At 39.0% G+C, this 12,350-nt stretch overlaps 1 protein-coding gene across 1 annotated transcript; it reads left to right on the top strand.

The window, feature by feature from the left end:
• Positions 1-4,756: 4,756 nt before the first annotated feature.
• LOC146625287 (uncharacterized) lies at positions 4,757-11,010 on the top strand. The gene is made up of 4 exons (XM_085362148.1): positions 4,757-4,858; positions 7,959-8,555; positions 9,192-9,315; positions 11,006-11,010. The coding sequence occupies exons 1-4, from the start codon at positions 4,757-4,759 to the stop codon at positions 11,008-11,010; spliced, it is 828 nt and encodes a 275-aa protein (XP_085218274.1).
• The last annotated feature ends 1,340 nt before the right edge of the window (positions 11,011-12,350 follow it).

The following is a 12,350-nucleotide window of genomic DNA, read 5'->3' on the forward strand; positions in this document are numbered from 1 at the left end:
TAACTGTGTACAGCAGGAGTTAGAGCAGGGCGATATGACCAAAAATATTTATCACGATATATATTTGAAAATTTGCGATAACGATATAACTGACGATATAATTGATGCGAGACAAAATACAACTCCACAACATTACTAGCGCAAAAAGACAACCTTCCATTTATTTTCACTTAAACAAGAAGCTGGTTTTTATGTACATTAAAGCTTTATAAAAATGTAACAGTGCAAATGCATATTCCTTGCTGAAAGTTTAACCAAAAGTCATTTCCAGTAGAAATTGGCTGACATATCCTGAGCATAACCATGTATAATATCCACTGAAGTTAAAAAGAGGTGCTTTGCAACATTAAACTGCAGTGTGCAGTACGTATTTTTCGGACCATAAGGTGCACGGGATTATAAGGCACATTAAGCGAAACAAAGCAGTCAGATAAATCAAACTTTATTAAACTCATTCTTCTTGCTTCCTTCAGTTCAGTTCATTTTTATTTCAAACATGTGCCTTCACAATCATTACAAACTATTATTCCATTATTTGTTTGAAAAAGGAGTAGGTAGAAGTATTTACTTATTTGTCCCTACCCCCTTAAGTTTTACCTCTCATTCATTTAATTGTTTTTTTTTTTGTTTTAAATTAAACAAACAACATATGCAACAAAAATAAAGCAAAAAAAAAAAACATACATCAATCAAAAACAAGAAATTAGCATGCCCCTCCACAGTATAGTTTCTTTCATATGATAAATACAGAATGTGTATATTTGCCGATACACAAGTTATGGAAAAACAAACAAACCAAAACCAAAAAACCCAAAAAAGAACCACAACACCATTACCAGCAACATTACCGTCCTGGGTTAACCCCGTTTTCTTCAGTCTTATACTTATTTAAAATTAGGTTTTTATATTTTACTTTAAACTGTTTTATGTTTTTACTGTCTTTTATTTCTTCTGTTAGACTGTTCCATAATTTAACTCCTGCAATTGAGATAGACATAGTTTTTAAAGTTGTTCTAGCACTTTGAATTTTTTAAATTCCATTTCCCTCTTAAGTTATACCCACCTTCTCTTTCTATGAACAATTTACAGATTTCTTTTGGAAGCAATTTATTTCTTACTTTATACATTATTTGCGCTGTTTTAAGCTTCACCAAGTCTTGGAATTTAATAGCTTGCATTTTGACAAAGAGTGCATTTGTATGGTCCCTGTACCCCACATTATTCATTAATCTAATGGCCCTTTTCTGTATTATAGTTATTGTTTGTGTGTTACTTTTGTATGTGTTTCCCCAGACCTCTACACAGTAGCTCATATATGGCAGTAGTAAAGCACAGTATAAAATGTGCAGTGCTTTCTGATCCAACATATGCTTTGCTTTCCCCAGGACGGCAATGCCCCGTGCCAATTTCCCCCGAACATAAGTAATGTGTGGCTTCCAACAGAGCTTGTGGTCAATGATCACCCCAAGAAATTTTATTTCATTTACTCTTTCTAAATATACATTGTCAACACATATTTCTACTTTGATGTTTTTCTTTTCGTTTCCAAACAACATAAATTTTGTTTTATCTAGATTCAATGATAATTTATTTATATCAAACCACTTCTTTAATATCGTTAATTCCTGTGTGATCATCCCCAAAACCTGTGGCAATTCCACACCTGAACACAGTATATTTGTGTCATCTGCAAATATTATAAACTTTAAAATCTCCGATACTCTGCAGACATCATTTAAGTACATAATAAACATTTTTGGACCCAGTACTGAACCTTGAGGTACTCCACAAGCTATATCCATCAAATTGGATTTATATTCATTTATTTGTACATATTGTTGCCTATTCCCTACATAGCTTTTTAACCATTCCAAAACAACTCCCCTAAACCCGTACTTTTCCAGTTTTTTAAATAGAATTTCATGATTAACAGTACGGTATCAAACACCTTCTTTAGATCTAAGAAAACTCCGAGCGCATACCTCTTATTATCCATACATTCCGTTATCTTTTCCATTAAATCTATCAGTGCCAAAGCTGTTGATCTGTTGCTTCTGAACCCATACTGACTATCTGTCATTAATTCATATTTTTCCACAAAACTGTCAAATCTTTTTATGAAGAGTTTTTCCAGTATCTTAGAGAACTGGGAGAGTATTGACACTGGTCTATAGTTTGTAAAATGATGCCTTTCACCGGTTTTGTAAATGGGAATAACTTTAGCAACTTTCATTTTTTGTGGAAAAACTCCTTTTTGAAACGACAAGTTGAATATATATTTTAATGGTTTTACAATACCATCAATAACTGTCTTTACTGTTACCATATCAATATCATTCCAGTCTGTACTGGTTTTGTTCTTAAGTCCTCTAACCATGTCATAAATCTCTTTCTCTTCCACTGCTCTTAAAAACATTGAGCTACTATTCCTTTCAATATTTTCACCAGTGTCCCTTTCTATTCCATCAACCTTTATTTCTTCTGCCAGTTTTGGCCCTATGTTTACGAAGAATTCATTAAAGCCATTTACTATCTCTTCCATGTTATTAATATTTCTTGTCCCTTCTATAAAGTACCCAGGGTAATCATTATTCCTTGATTCATTTTTGATTATACTGTTTAATACATTCCATATCTCTTGTGTTATCTTTATTGTGTTCTAACCTTTTAATGTAATACTCTCTTTTACAGGATCTCATTATATTAGTTAATTAATTTTTGTAAGTTTTATACTTACTTTCAGTTTCTATTGTTCTCTTTTTTATGAATTCTCGATATAGGGTATTCTTTTTTTTGCAGGCATTTTGTAGTCCTTTAGTCATCCATGGTCTTCCTGCATAGATGAGTTTCCTATTGATTTCAATTACTGGGCAGTTTTTATCAAGTAATGTGTTAAATGTTCTTAAGAATCCTTCGTAAGCTTTATTAACTTCTGTTTGTTCATATACAATATTACAATCTTGCTTTAAAAGTTCATTTCTAAGACAATTTAATGTCTCCTCTGTTCTTATTCTTTTGTAAATAATCTTATGTCCATCGTTGTTCACTTTATAATAGCAATTATAAGATGCAAAGACTGGTAAATGGTCACTTATATCATTGATTAACAGTCCACTTTTTATATTTCCTTCTATTATATTTGTAAATATATTATCTAATAGAGTTGCACAATGAGATGTTATTCTGGTCGGTCTTGTTATCAGTGGAAATAAACCCATGCTGTACATGGAATCAATAAATTCTTCTGTACTCTTATTATGATTTGGATTCAATAAGTCAATATTAAAGTCCCCACAAATAAACATTCTTTTCTGATTTATATTTGTAAATAAGTCCTCCATATTATCCTTAAATATCTCAATCTTAGATCCTGGTGTTCTATATATACAACTGACAATTAGGTTTTTCCTTTTTTCCATACTTATTTCCACTGATAAACATTCCATCACTCCATCAATAACAGTTGTCATTCTTCCCATTCTTTCGTACTTTAGGTTTTTATCAATGTAAAGTGCCACCCCACCTCCTTTCTTGTTGATCCTGTCTACATGAAGGAATTCATATCCATTTATTTTAAAGTCTTCTTCTTTTCCAGGAGTTATCCAGGTCTCCGATATGGCTATCACATTGAATGGCTGTTCAAACTGTGTTATGTAGTCTTTGATGGATTGAAAGTTTGCATATAAGCTTCGACTATTAAAGTGAACCATTGTTATACCCTGTTCTACCTTGAATTCCTTTTTAAGTTGCTCATTTTTATAATAATTGCATTCATTTGTCTTATTGTTAAAGAAATTACAATCAGGATCTATGTTGCTGTCATACATCAATGTCTTATTTTCAATATCTATATGAGTTGTTAGTTGAAAATTGTCAGACATCTGCGTTGGTTGTGCACTTGGACGGTCCCATCATATTTAGCACTGCTTAGCATTTTTCAGTTATATTTTTCTAGTTCCGTCATCTCTTTGATGACTAGAACCTTAGCCTGCTCTAGTGTTCCATTTAACTTAATGAATATTTTACAGTCTGACGTCCAAGTTTCTTAATATTCTTGCTTGTCTTGCAATGTCTGCATTTTTCTTGATTAGGTGTTCATTTAAATAAACATTTGTACCTTTTTAGCTTTCTTCCTTGCTTGAGCAGTTTTTTTTTCTGTTTTCTATTAACAAAACGAATGATAATGGCAGGTATTTGATTTTTGTTTTTCCTCGGAAGAGGATGGCATCCCTCAATATTTTTACTGTCCATTTCGATACCTTTGCTTTTAAAGAAGGCCATTACCTGCTCTTCCAAAGAGCGTAGCTCTTGCTCGGGTGGCTCCCCTCTCTCTGATGCTGCTACCCGTGCATATGTCTGATGCTTGGTTTCCAGTCCTGTCACTATCACATCATTTACTCTTGAATATTGTTCCAGATCTGACACCCGTCCTTCCAGCATAGCAATCTTCTTGTCCTTTTCCTCGCTCTGCCTTCTTAGTTCTTTAATATCATCCATTAAATTGAGTATCAGTTTTTGTTGTTTTGATATTGTTGTTATTTCTTCAGACATAAAGTTTAGGGATTTCTTTATGTCCTCCAGTTCCTCCTCATTAACGTTAACATTGCCCCTCTTAGGCGGCATCTTAACGGCGTTAAGGCCCGCTGGTTGCGAAGCACCCTTGAGGGTTGCCGAAGCCCGGCTTGTCCTGGCAATTACCTCACTGGCTGTTTGTTGGTACCAGGCGTGGCCTGGCAGCTAGCCTCGTTAGCTGGTGATGGAGCCTGGTGTGGCCTGGCTGCTAGCCTTGTTAGCTGGTGGTGGAGCCCTGCGTGGCCTGGCTGCTAGCCTCGTTAGCTGTGATGCAGAGTCCTTGAAGGTAACAGAAGCTGTGGTGCAGTAGAAGCCTATCTTACATTTCTTCTATCTTTCTTTCCTTCATTGTTTCTTTCTATCCAGAATCTGCAAGCGAGCATAGACAAAGCAGTGGGCTACCTTGCCATCACTGCCGGAGCAAACGTGAAACTTCTGTAGCACTGATTCATTCATGTTGAATTCTCTGGCAGCTGCTCTATTCCCATGTTGTTGCAGTATATTAATGACTAACCTTGTATTGTGGATGGATTATCTCAGTTCTCCTGACTGAAGTTTGGTCCGTTTACAGCATCCTGCCATGCGATTGCATTTGTCTCTAACCATGAGGAACTTTCACGTTAACTTTTATAAGTGGAAAAGTGTTAGTGTTCGTCCTCCAGCTTCACTGTTTATGTTATGCTAACATAGCTGTGTCGCTAGCGATCACGTAGCACATCATTATATACCAGCTAGCCCAACTTCAGTAACCCTACAAACGTCACTGCTGTTTAGTTTCCTGTCTTCATTTATGTTGGAAGTGATAGCAGAGCTGTACGTTTGAATTTTTTCAGAACATGCTGTATCATGCTTAGGTAACTAGCGAAACTAGCGAGCTTCCTGCTAACTTCTAACTCCGTTAAATGTAATAACTTTTGTTTTCATCGATACCTGGAAGTTAAACTTTATAGTTACACCTGGTAAAGCAGCAATGCTGATCGTTTTATTAAAGATGAAAGAATTAAGACAGTTTTTAACTCTCAGTGATGCTGCAGTGTTCGTTTGACTTGAAGCATATGGAGTTTAGGACCCACATTACTCCCAGATTTAAGAGCATCTTAGTCCGACAAATACGACGGCCGCTTGCATGTTCTGCAAAAAAATGTGCTTTGTTGTGTATCTGACGGACAAACACCAAATCAGTTCCACATCACGGAAGTTGCACCATTTTACAAACCAATTCTGGTTCATCTGTTTCACTCAACAATCGGCCATGTGCGTATGAAAACAAAGGCACTGCGCATGCGCGTTTTACTCCCATTCTATTGCGATGTTTCATTTTCCTATCGTTGCCTAACATTATACCGGTATTACCGTGAACGGTATACCGTATTTTCACGACCATAAGACGCACTGTACTAAAAGGCGCAGTCTCAGTTATGTGTGCCATTACTGTATTTAACACACACATAAGGCGCACTGGATTATAGGGCGCATACAAGTACCGTATGCGTATTTAAAAATAAAGCGGGAGCAAATCTGAGTTCGGTACCTTACTCAAATTTCTATTACCGGTAATCGTCATCATCAACAACACACAAGCATACAAGTGTGCGTATTTAAAAATAAAGCAGGAGCAAAACAAAGTTTGGTACTCACATTTTTATCATTAATCAAACCCATCGAAGTCCTCATCCTCTGTGTCTGAATTGAACAGCTGCGCTAAATCTCCATCAAACATGCCAGGTTCACTTTCTTCACTGTCAGAGTCACTTTCCGTGCCGTGCGGCTCCTCGGAAATGATGCCGGCTTTTGCGAAAGCTCGAACAACAGTGCCAGCAGACATGTTAGCCCAAGCATATACAATCCATTGGCAAATTGTGGCGTAACTCGCCCGGAGCTGCCTTCCACTCTTAGTGAAACTGTGGTCTCCACCGGTCATCCATCGCTCCCAGGCCGCTCGCAGCCTTACTTTGAACGGGCGGTTCACACCGATGTCCAGCAGTTGGAGTTCCTTTGTCAGGCCTCCCGGAATGACAGCAAGCTCACAGTTCATTTGTTTCACTTGTTTTTTCACATCGGCTGTGAGATGGGCACGCATAGAGTCACAGATCAACAGCGATGGTGATGCGTGGAAAAAACCACCTGGTCTCCTTACATACACCTCCCTCAGCCACTCTTTCATCATTTCCTCATCCATCCAGCCCTTTTCATTTGCCTTAATGATGATTCCTGCTGGAAACTTCTCTTTAGGCAAAGTCTTTCGCTTAAAAATCACCATAGGCGGCAGTTTCTGTCCATTAGCATGGCAGCCAAGCACAACAGCGAAAGAAGACTTTTCGTGCCCCGTTGTGCGTATCGCCACCGTGTTGGTCCCCTTCTTCTCCACAGTGTGAATCACCAGGATGTCAAAAGTGAGCGGGACCTGGTCCATGTTTGTAATGTGGCTGGGCTGGATGTTTTTGTCGCCGATGTGTTTGCTGCAGTAGGAGCGGAAGATAGCCAGCTTTTCCTTATAATCCGCTGGAAGTTGCTGCGCTACCGTAGTCCTGGTCCGGATGGAAAAATGGCACCGTTTCATAAAACGAAAGCACCAAGACGGACCTCCTTGGAAATGTTCAATGTTCATCTCTTCAGCTAGTGAAACTGCTTTTAGCCGAATGGTGACCGTCGAAACACTTCTCCCGCTTGTTCTTTGCTCGATGATCCACCGCTCGAGTCTTTCCTCCAACTCGGGCCACCTCGCCTTATGTCCACGGAAACTCAGCTGCGTTTTCTTGACCTGCCGGAGCTTGTTTTCTAGCTTCCTCCATTTGCGAACCATCGATTCGTTAATCTTAAATTCTCTCGCCGCTGCTCGATTTCCATGTTCCTCCGCATAGCTGATGGCCTTCAGTTTAAACTGTGCTTCGTAAGCGTGTCTCTTTGCCATTTTCAGGGTTGTTAAAAAAACGATGTTCCACATAATGCACATACCTGTTCTTTTATACAGGTATGTGCGATAAAGTCAACGCACGCACTTCACCCTTTAGCGTTCTCATGGCGTTCTCTACTACGTCCTCATTACAACACACAGGGCGCACTGCGCTATAGGGCGCGCCGTACTTTTTGAAGTAAATCTAAGACTTTTAAGTGCGCCTTATGGTTGTGAAAATACGGTAATATGGCTCAGCCCTAGCAGGAGGGCATGATCTTAGAGTTTGAACAGTCATGAATTATTTTTAACAGCAGGTTGGATGTAATGTGTTAGAACTACCAGCAGGTGGGGATAAGAGACCTTTAAGGTGTTTGGTGCCACACTCCACCTTCAGGTTTAAAACTAGTGTTAATGGAGGGAGTTTGAAGGTTGAGTTTGTTCCACGACTGCATTTCACTCACTGCCTCTGTTTGTATCTCTGTCACTGCAGGACCAACATGGAGCGAGAAGTCAGCGCTCTCAGGAGGCCGACAAACCTCACAGAAGAAAGAGAGAGAAAACACACACCTGTGACGAGTGTGGGAAAAAGTTTACTGTGAAGGAGTCACTAAAACGTCATCAGGTCATCCACACTGGAGTTAAAGCGTTTAGCTGTGACTTGTGTGGAAAGTCTTTTACCTGGAAGAGTGCCCTAAAATCACACCAACTCATCCACAGTGGAGTTAAAGCGTACAGCTGTGATCAGTGTGGCAGAGCTTTTACTCACAGTAGGAGCTTACAGAATCATCTAGTTACCCACTCTGGAATTAAGGCATACAGCTGTGACGAGTGTGGAAAAACTTTCAGCCACATAGAGAGTCGAAATGCACACCTACGCATTCACACCAGACATTATGTGTACAGCTGTGAACAGTGTGGCAAACAGTTTATAACCAACAGGCAGTTACAACAACACATGTTTACCCACAATGTGGAGAGACCTTATAAATGTGACCTGTGTGAGAAGACTTTTAAAGCTCCACGTTACCTGAGACAACACCAACAGATCCACACCAGAAAGGGACTCTACAAGTGCAGTTACTGTGAGGTATGTATTTAGATTTTTATCTTGTCATTTTAGCCTGACTGTTTGGAACAACTCTGCTTGTAGAGGCTAAGCCTACGCTTGAAGCCACTGAGGTGGTCGTTAACGGGGGTGACGCGATGTCACTGGTATGCATGAATGTTCACAGTCCAATAAATCCAGCAGTATGTATCTTGTCCTTTTTGGTCTTTATTCCGTATCGACATAGCATAACAGCGCAACGGTCACAAACTGTTTGCCTTCTCAATGACACACCTGACGCCGATTACGTGCGTCTACCTTAAATACCTTTACATTACATAATCAAAACAGAAAAAGGTGACCTCTAGTGACCACATAAGGTATTAACCCAAGAATGGCTCCTACACTGCTCATTAAACTGTGTTAGCATGTTAGCAATTCTACTGCATGGAAAAGCAGCTCTGAGTGATTATTCAGATTTTCATGTCAGTTATGATTTTAGTATTACTGTAGTATTATGTTGGTAGTATTGTAGTTATTGCAGCCCAGTAAACTGAGTATGTTAACTGAAACAGCCAAATGTAATTGTACGTCTGCAGAGATGCTCTTTATTTCAGGCGACGTTCAGGATAAAAATGTTGAAGGACTGACTTACACTGTCTTTGTGCCTTTGTTTAGAAGCAGAGCGACACAGATGGATCCAGTTCTCAACCCTGTCATCACCGTGGTGGTGGGAAAGACTTTCGTTGTGACCTTTGTGGAAAAACTTTCAGTCGACAAGACACCCTAAAAAGACATCAACGTAAACACACTGGAGACAACCTGAAAAACTGCAAAGAATGTGGGAGAAGCTTCCCCACAATAGCTGACTTAAAGCGACATGAACTGATTCACATTGGGGTTAAAAAGCACCTCTGTGATCAGTGTGGGTCATCTTTCATCTCTGCATTGGAGCTTAAAACACACAAACGAGTCCACACAGGAGAGAAACCATACAAGTGCAGACACTGTGACAAAAGCTTCTCACATCCAGGTAGTCGTAACAATCATGAACATACACACATGGAAGGAAACTACAGCTGTGACCAGTGTGACAAGAGCTTCAGGAATCTCAGTTCATACTCCAAACACAAACGATCCCACGTTACTAATAAACTGTTTCACTGTTACCAATGTGCCAAAACATTCACCTCATTGTCTGCTCTGTGCAAACATCAGCGTGATCACACAGGGCTGAAATCGCTCCCATCACAGTGAATCTGAAGAGACAGAAAGATCCTCTACTGGTTTCAGTGTCAGACTTAAAACCCTTGAGATCAGGCTCCACAGAGTTTAGATGTAATCTCCTGTAAAGATCTGATGAAAATGTTCCACTAGCTGGATGGATGGATTTAATATTTCTTTTTCTGAAGGTTGCTCTCTTCCTGTTTCTGCCAGTGCTGACTGCACAGATGTAATATAGATCCATGTCACTGTTTGGAAGTATCAGAGAACTGCTGATGCTGTAAAGCTGCTGGTCAATCTGATGGGCTGTTGTGTTGCTGTTGGTGATGCTGGATGAAGGGCTGGTGGACCAGGTGAGCTCAGGTTGAGGGTAGATCCCGTCTTAGCTGCAGGTGATCCTTTGTCCTACTTGTTGGAGATTAACTTTACGGACTGGAGCTGGAAAAATATATATTTCTAAAGAAGTCAGAAAGAGATTTTGTTGTCACAATTTTCCTTTTCTGTTTATTTCATGTTAACATGATTTAATTTAACAAAAAACATGTAAACACGGTGAATGGACTGCTGAGGATTGGGGCAAAGTCATATTCTCAGATGAAGCATCTTTCCGATTGTTTTGGGGCATCTGGGAAAAAGGCTTGAGCGGAGAAGAAAAGGTGAGCGCTACCATCAGTCCTGCGTCATGCCAACAGTAAAGCGAGTGGGCTCACTCATAATTTTGCCCCCAAACACAGCCATGAATAAAGAATGGTACCAAAACACCCTGCAACAGAGAGCTACAGATTAAAAATGCCCAAGGCGAAGCACTCAAAGGTCTGGCTGTACTTCACAGCATCTGATGAAGCACCTGGTGATGCATAGCGTTTTTGTAAAAGCTAGAAAAAGCACCGTATTTGATAGCTTGCTACAAGACCTCACACCGAGCACATCTACTGCAGATGTGGTGCCTGTTATCGGACCCGGAGTTAGTAATATCCCCCAAGAACCCGAAGAGTGGAGTCCTGGTCTCTAGCCCTGCCAGTGTAGCCCCGGTTCCAACCAAAGGAGGTATGTTGTATCAACAGAAAAGGCTAACTTGGTTATCATTTTGCAGAAAAAGACTGCTAAAAATAAAAACACAAGAGGTTTTTGTATAAAGTTTGTGTTTTCCATTCTTTAACCTCCGGTTCGAGCACCGGCACGGTTTCAAAATATCCAGTTTGACACCGGTATCGGATAAAACTTAAAGGATTCCCATCCCTATTTGTTACCATGTTTCCATTGTGTAGTGTAGTCGATAGGTTAGTTTTCTTTGTCAGAACAATGAGGCCACTGCAACTGTATGACATATATACCTGTATACACTTGACTTATACTGACATGTATACACTATATATACACTGGAGTGGTTACATAATGGAATCACTGTGATAAGCATCTAACCTACATGTTTAAAATCACAAGACCCGCATATTTAGGTCAAATATTATCTACAATTATATTAATGAAGTTTTTGCAACCTGGGATTGTTTTTTCTCGCCTCAGCTGCCAGAAGGCAAGAAAAACTGTATTTTCTTCCTGTTGATATAATTCTGTGTATTAAACTCTGTTCCAAGAATTTTAATCTTTTCCAGAGGATCTTTTTGAGTGCCTTGATTTTGCTGAATCTAAAACAGCTCGATCTCCACATCGTTGGCGGAATAAGTGCAACCTGTGGGAGGTACCTATTGAAATAGGGTGGAGCCGTAGGCACATTCAGTTAACAAGGGTTCCATGTTAAATCAAAATAGAATCAAACACGTAACAGTAGCACCTAAAACAATTTAAAAACTTGATTTTATTAAGTCCTGGATCCGTTGACACAGCGCTCTGTTTTCTTTTGTTTAGTTTGTCCTTTTGGCATTAGATCCTAGGTTCCTTAGCTGTAGTTACTGGTCATTGTTTAGTAGGTCTCCTTTGTGTCATCTTCCCCTGTATTAAAGTTCACCATGTTGTTGATTGTGTCTAATCTGTCATGTTTCTGGTCTGCCTGGTTAATGTCAAGTTCGTGTCATGCCTGCATCTTTTCATGTTTTCCTGCTGGTTTGCAAACCAGCTCCTTCGTCCAGTGTCTGCTTTTGGGTCTGCTCTAACAAACACACCGGTGCTCCCCGCCGTGAAATACGGTTAAAACTGTATGATTGTAAACAGTGTTGGTCAAGTTACTTGAAAAAAGTAATCAGTAACTAATTACTGATTACTTCCCCCAAAAAGTAATCCCGTTACTTTACTGATTACTTATATTCAAAAGCTATTAATTATTTAGTTACTTTTAAAAAACACAATTTACAATCTGAAGAGGTGATAAAGCGATAGATCTTTCAGCCTAAATCTACTTTTTCTACATAATCCATCATACAAAATGTAATGAAATGGAAACGTTTATTTTTTAAACTTGTTTTATTAGTTTTAATCTTTTAACTTTATGCATCAAGCAAAAATTTAATTATATGCAACATTCTCTGACTGGAAGAAATTAGTTTAACATTTAAACCTATTTTCTGCACATTCCAGCACATAAAATAAAATATTTTTTGTGTTTACACTCACTCTTTCAAATAGATGCAAGTAAAACGAAAGCAGAAAATAAATAAA

Source organism: Diplotaxodon limnothrissa, linkage group LG9 (genome assembly GCF_057381915.1).
Source record: "Diplotaxodon limnothrissa isolate DT_005_m linkage group LG9, D_limnothrissa_male_GT1.1, whole genome shotgun sequence".
Classification (NCBI taxonomy): domain Eukaryota; kingdom Metazoa; phylum Chordata; class Actinopteri; order Cichliformes; family Cichlidae; genus Diplotaxodon; species Diplotaxodon limnothrissa.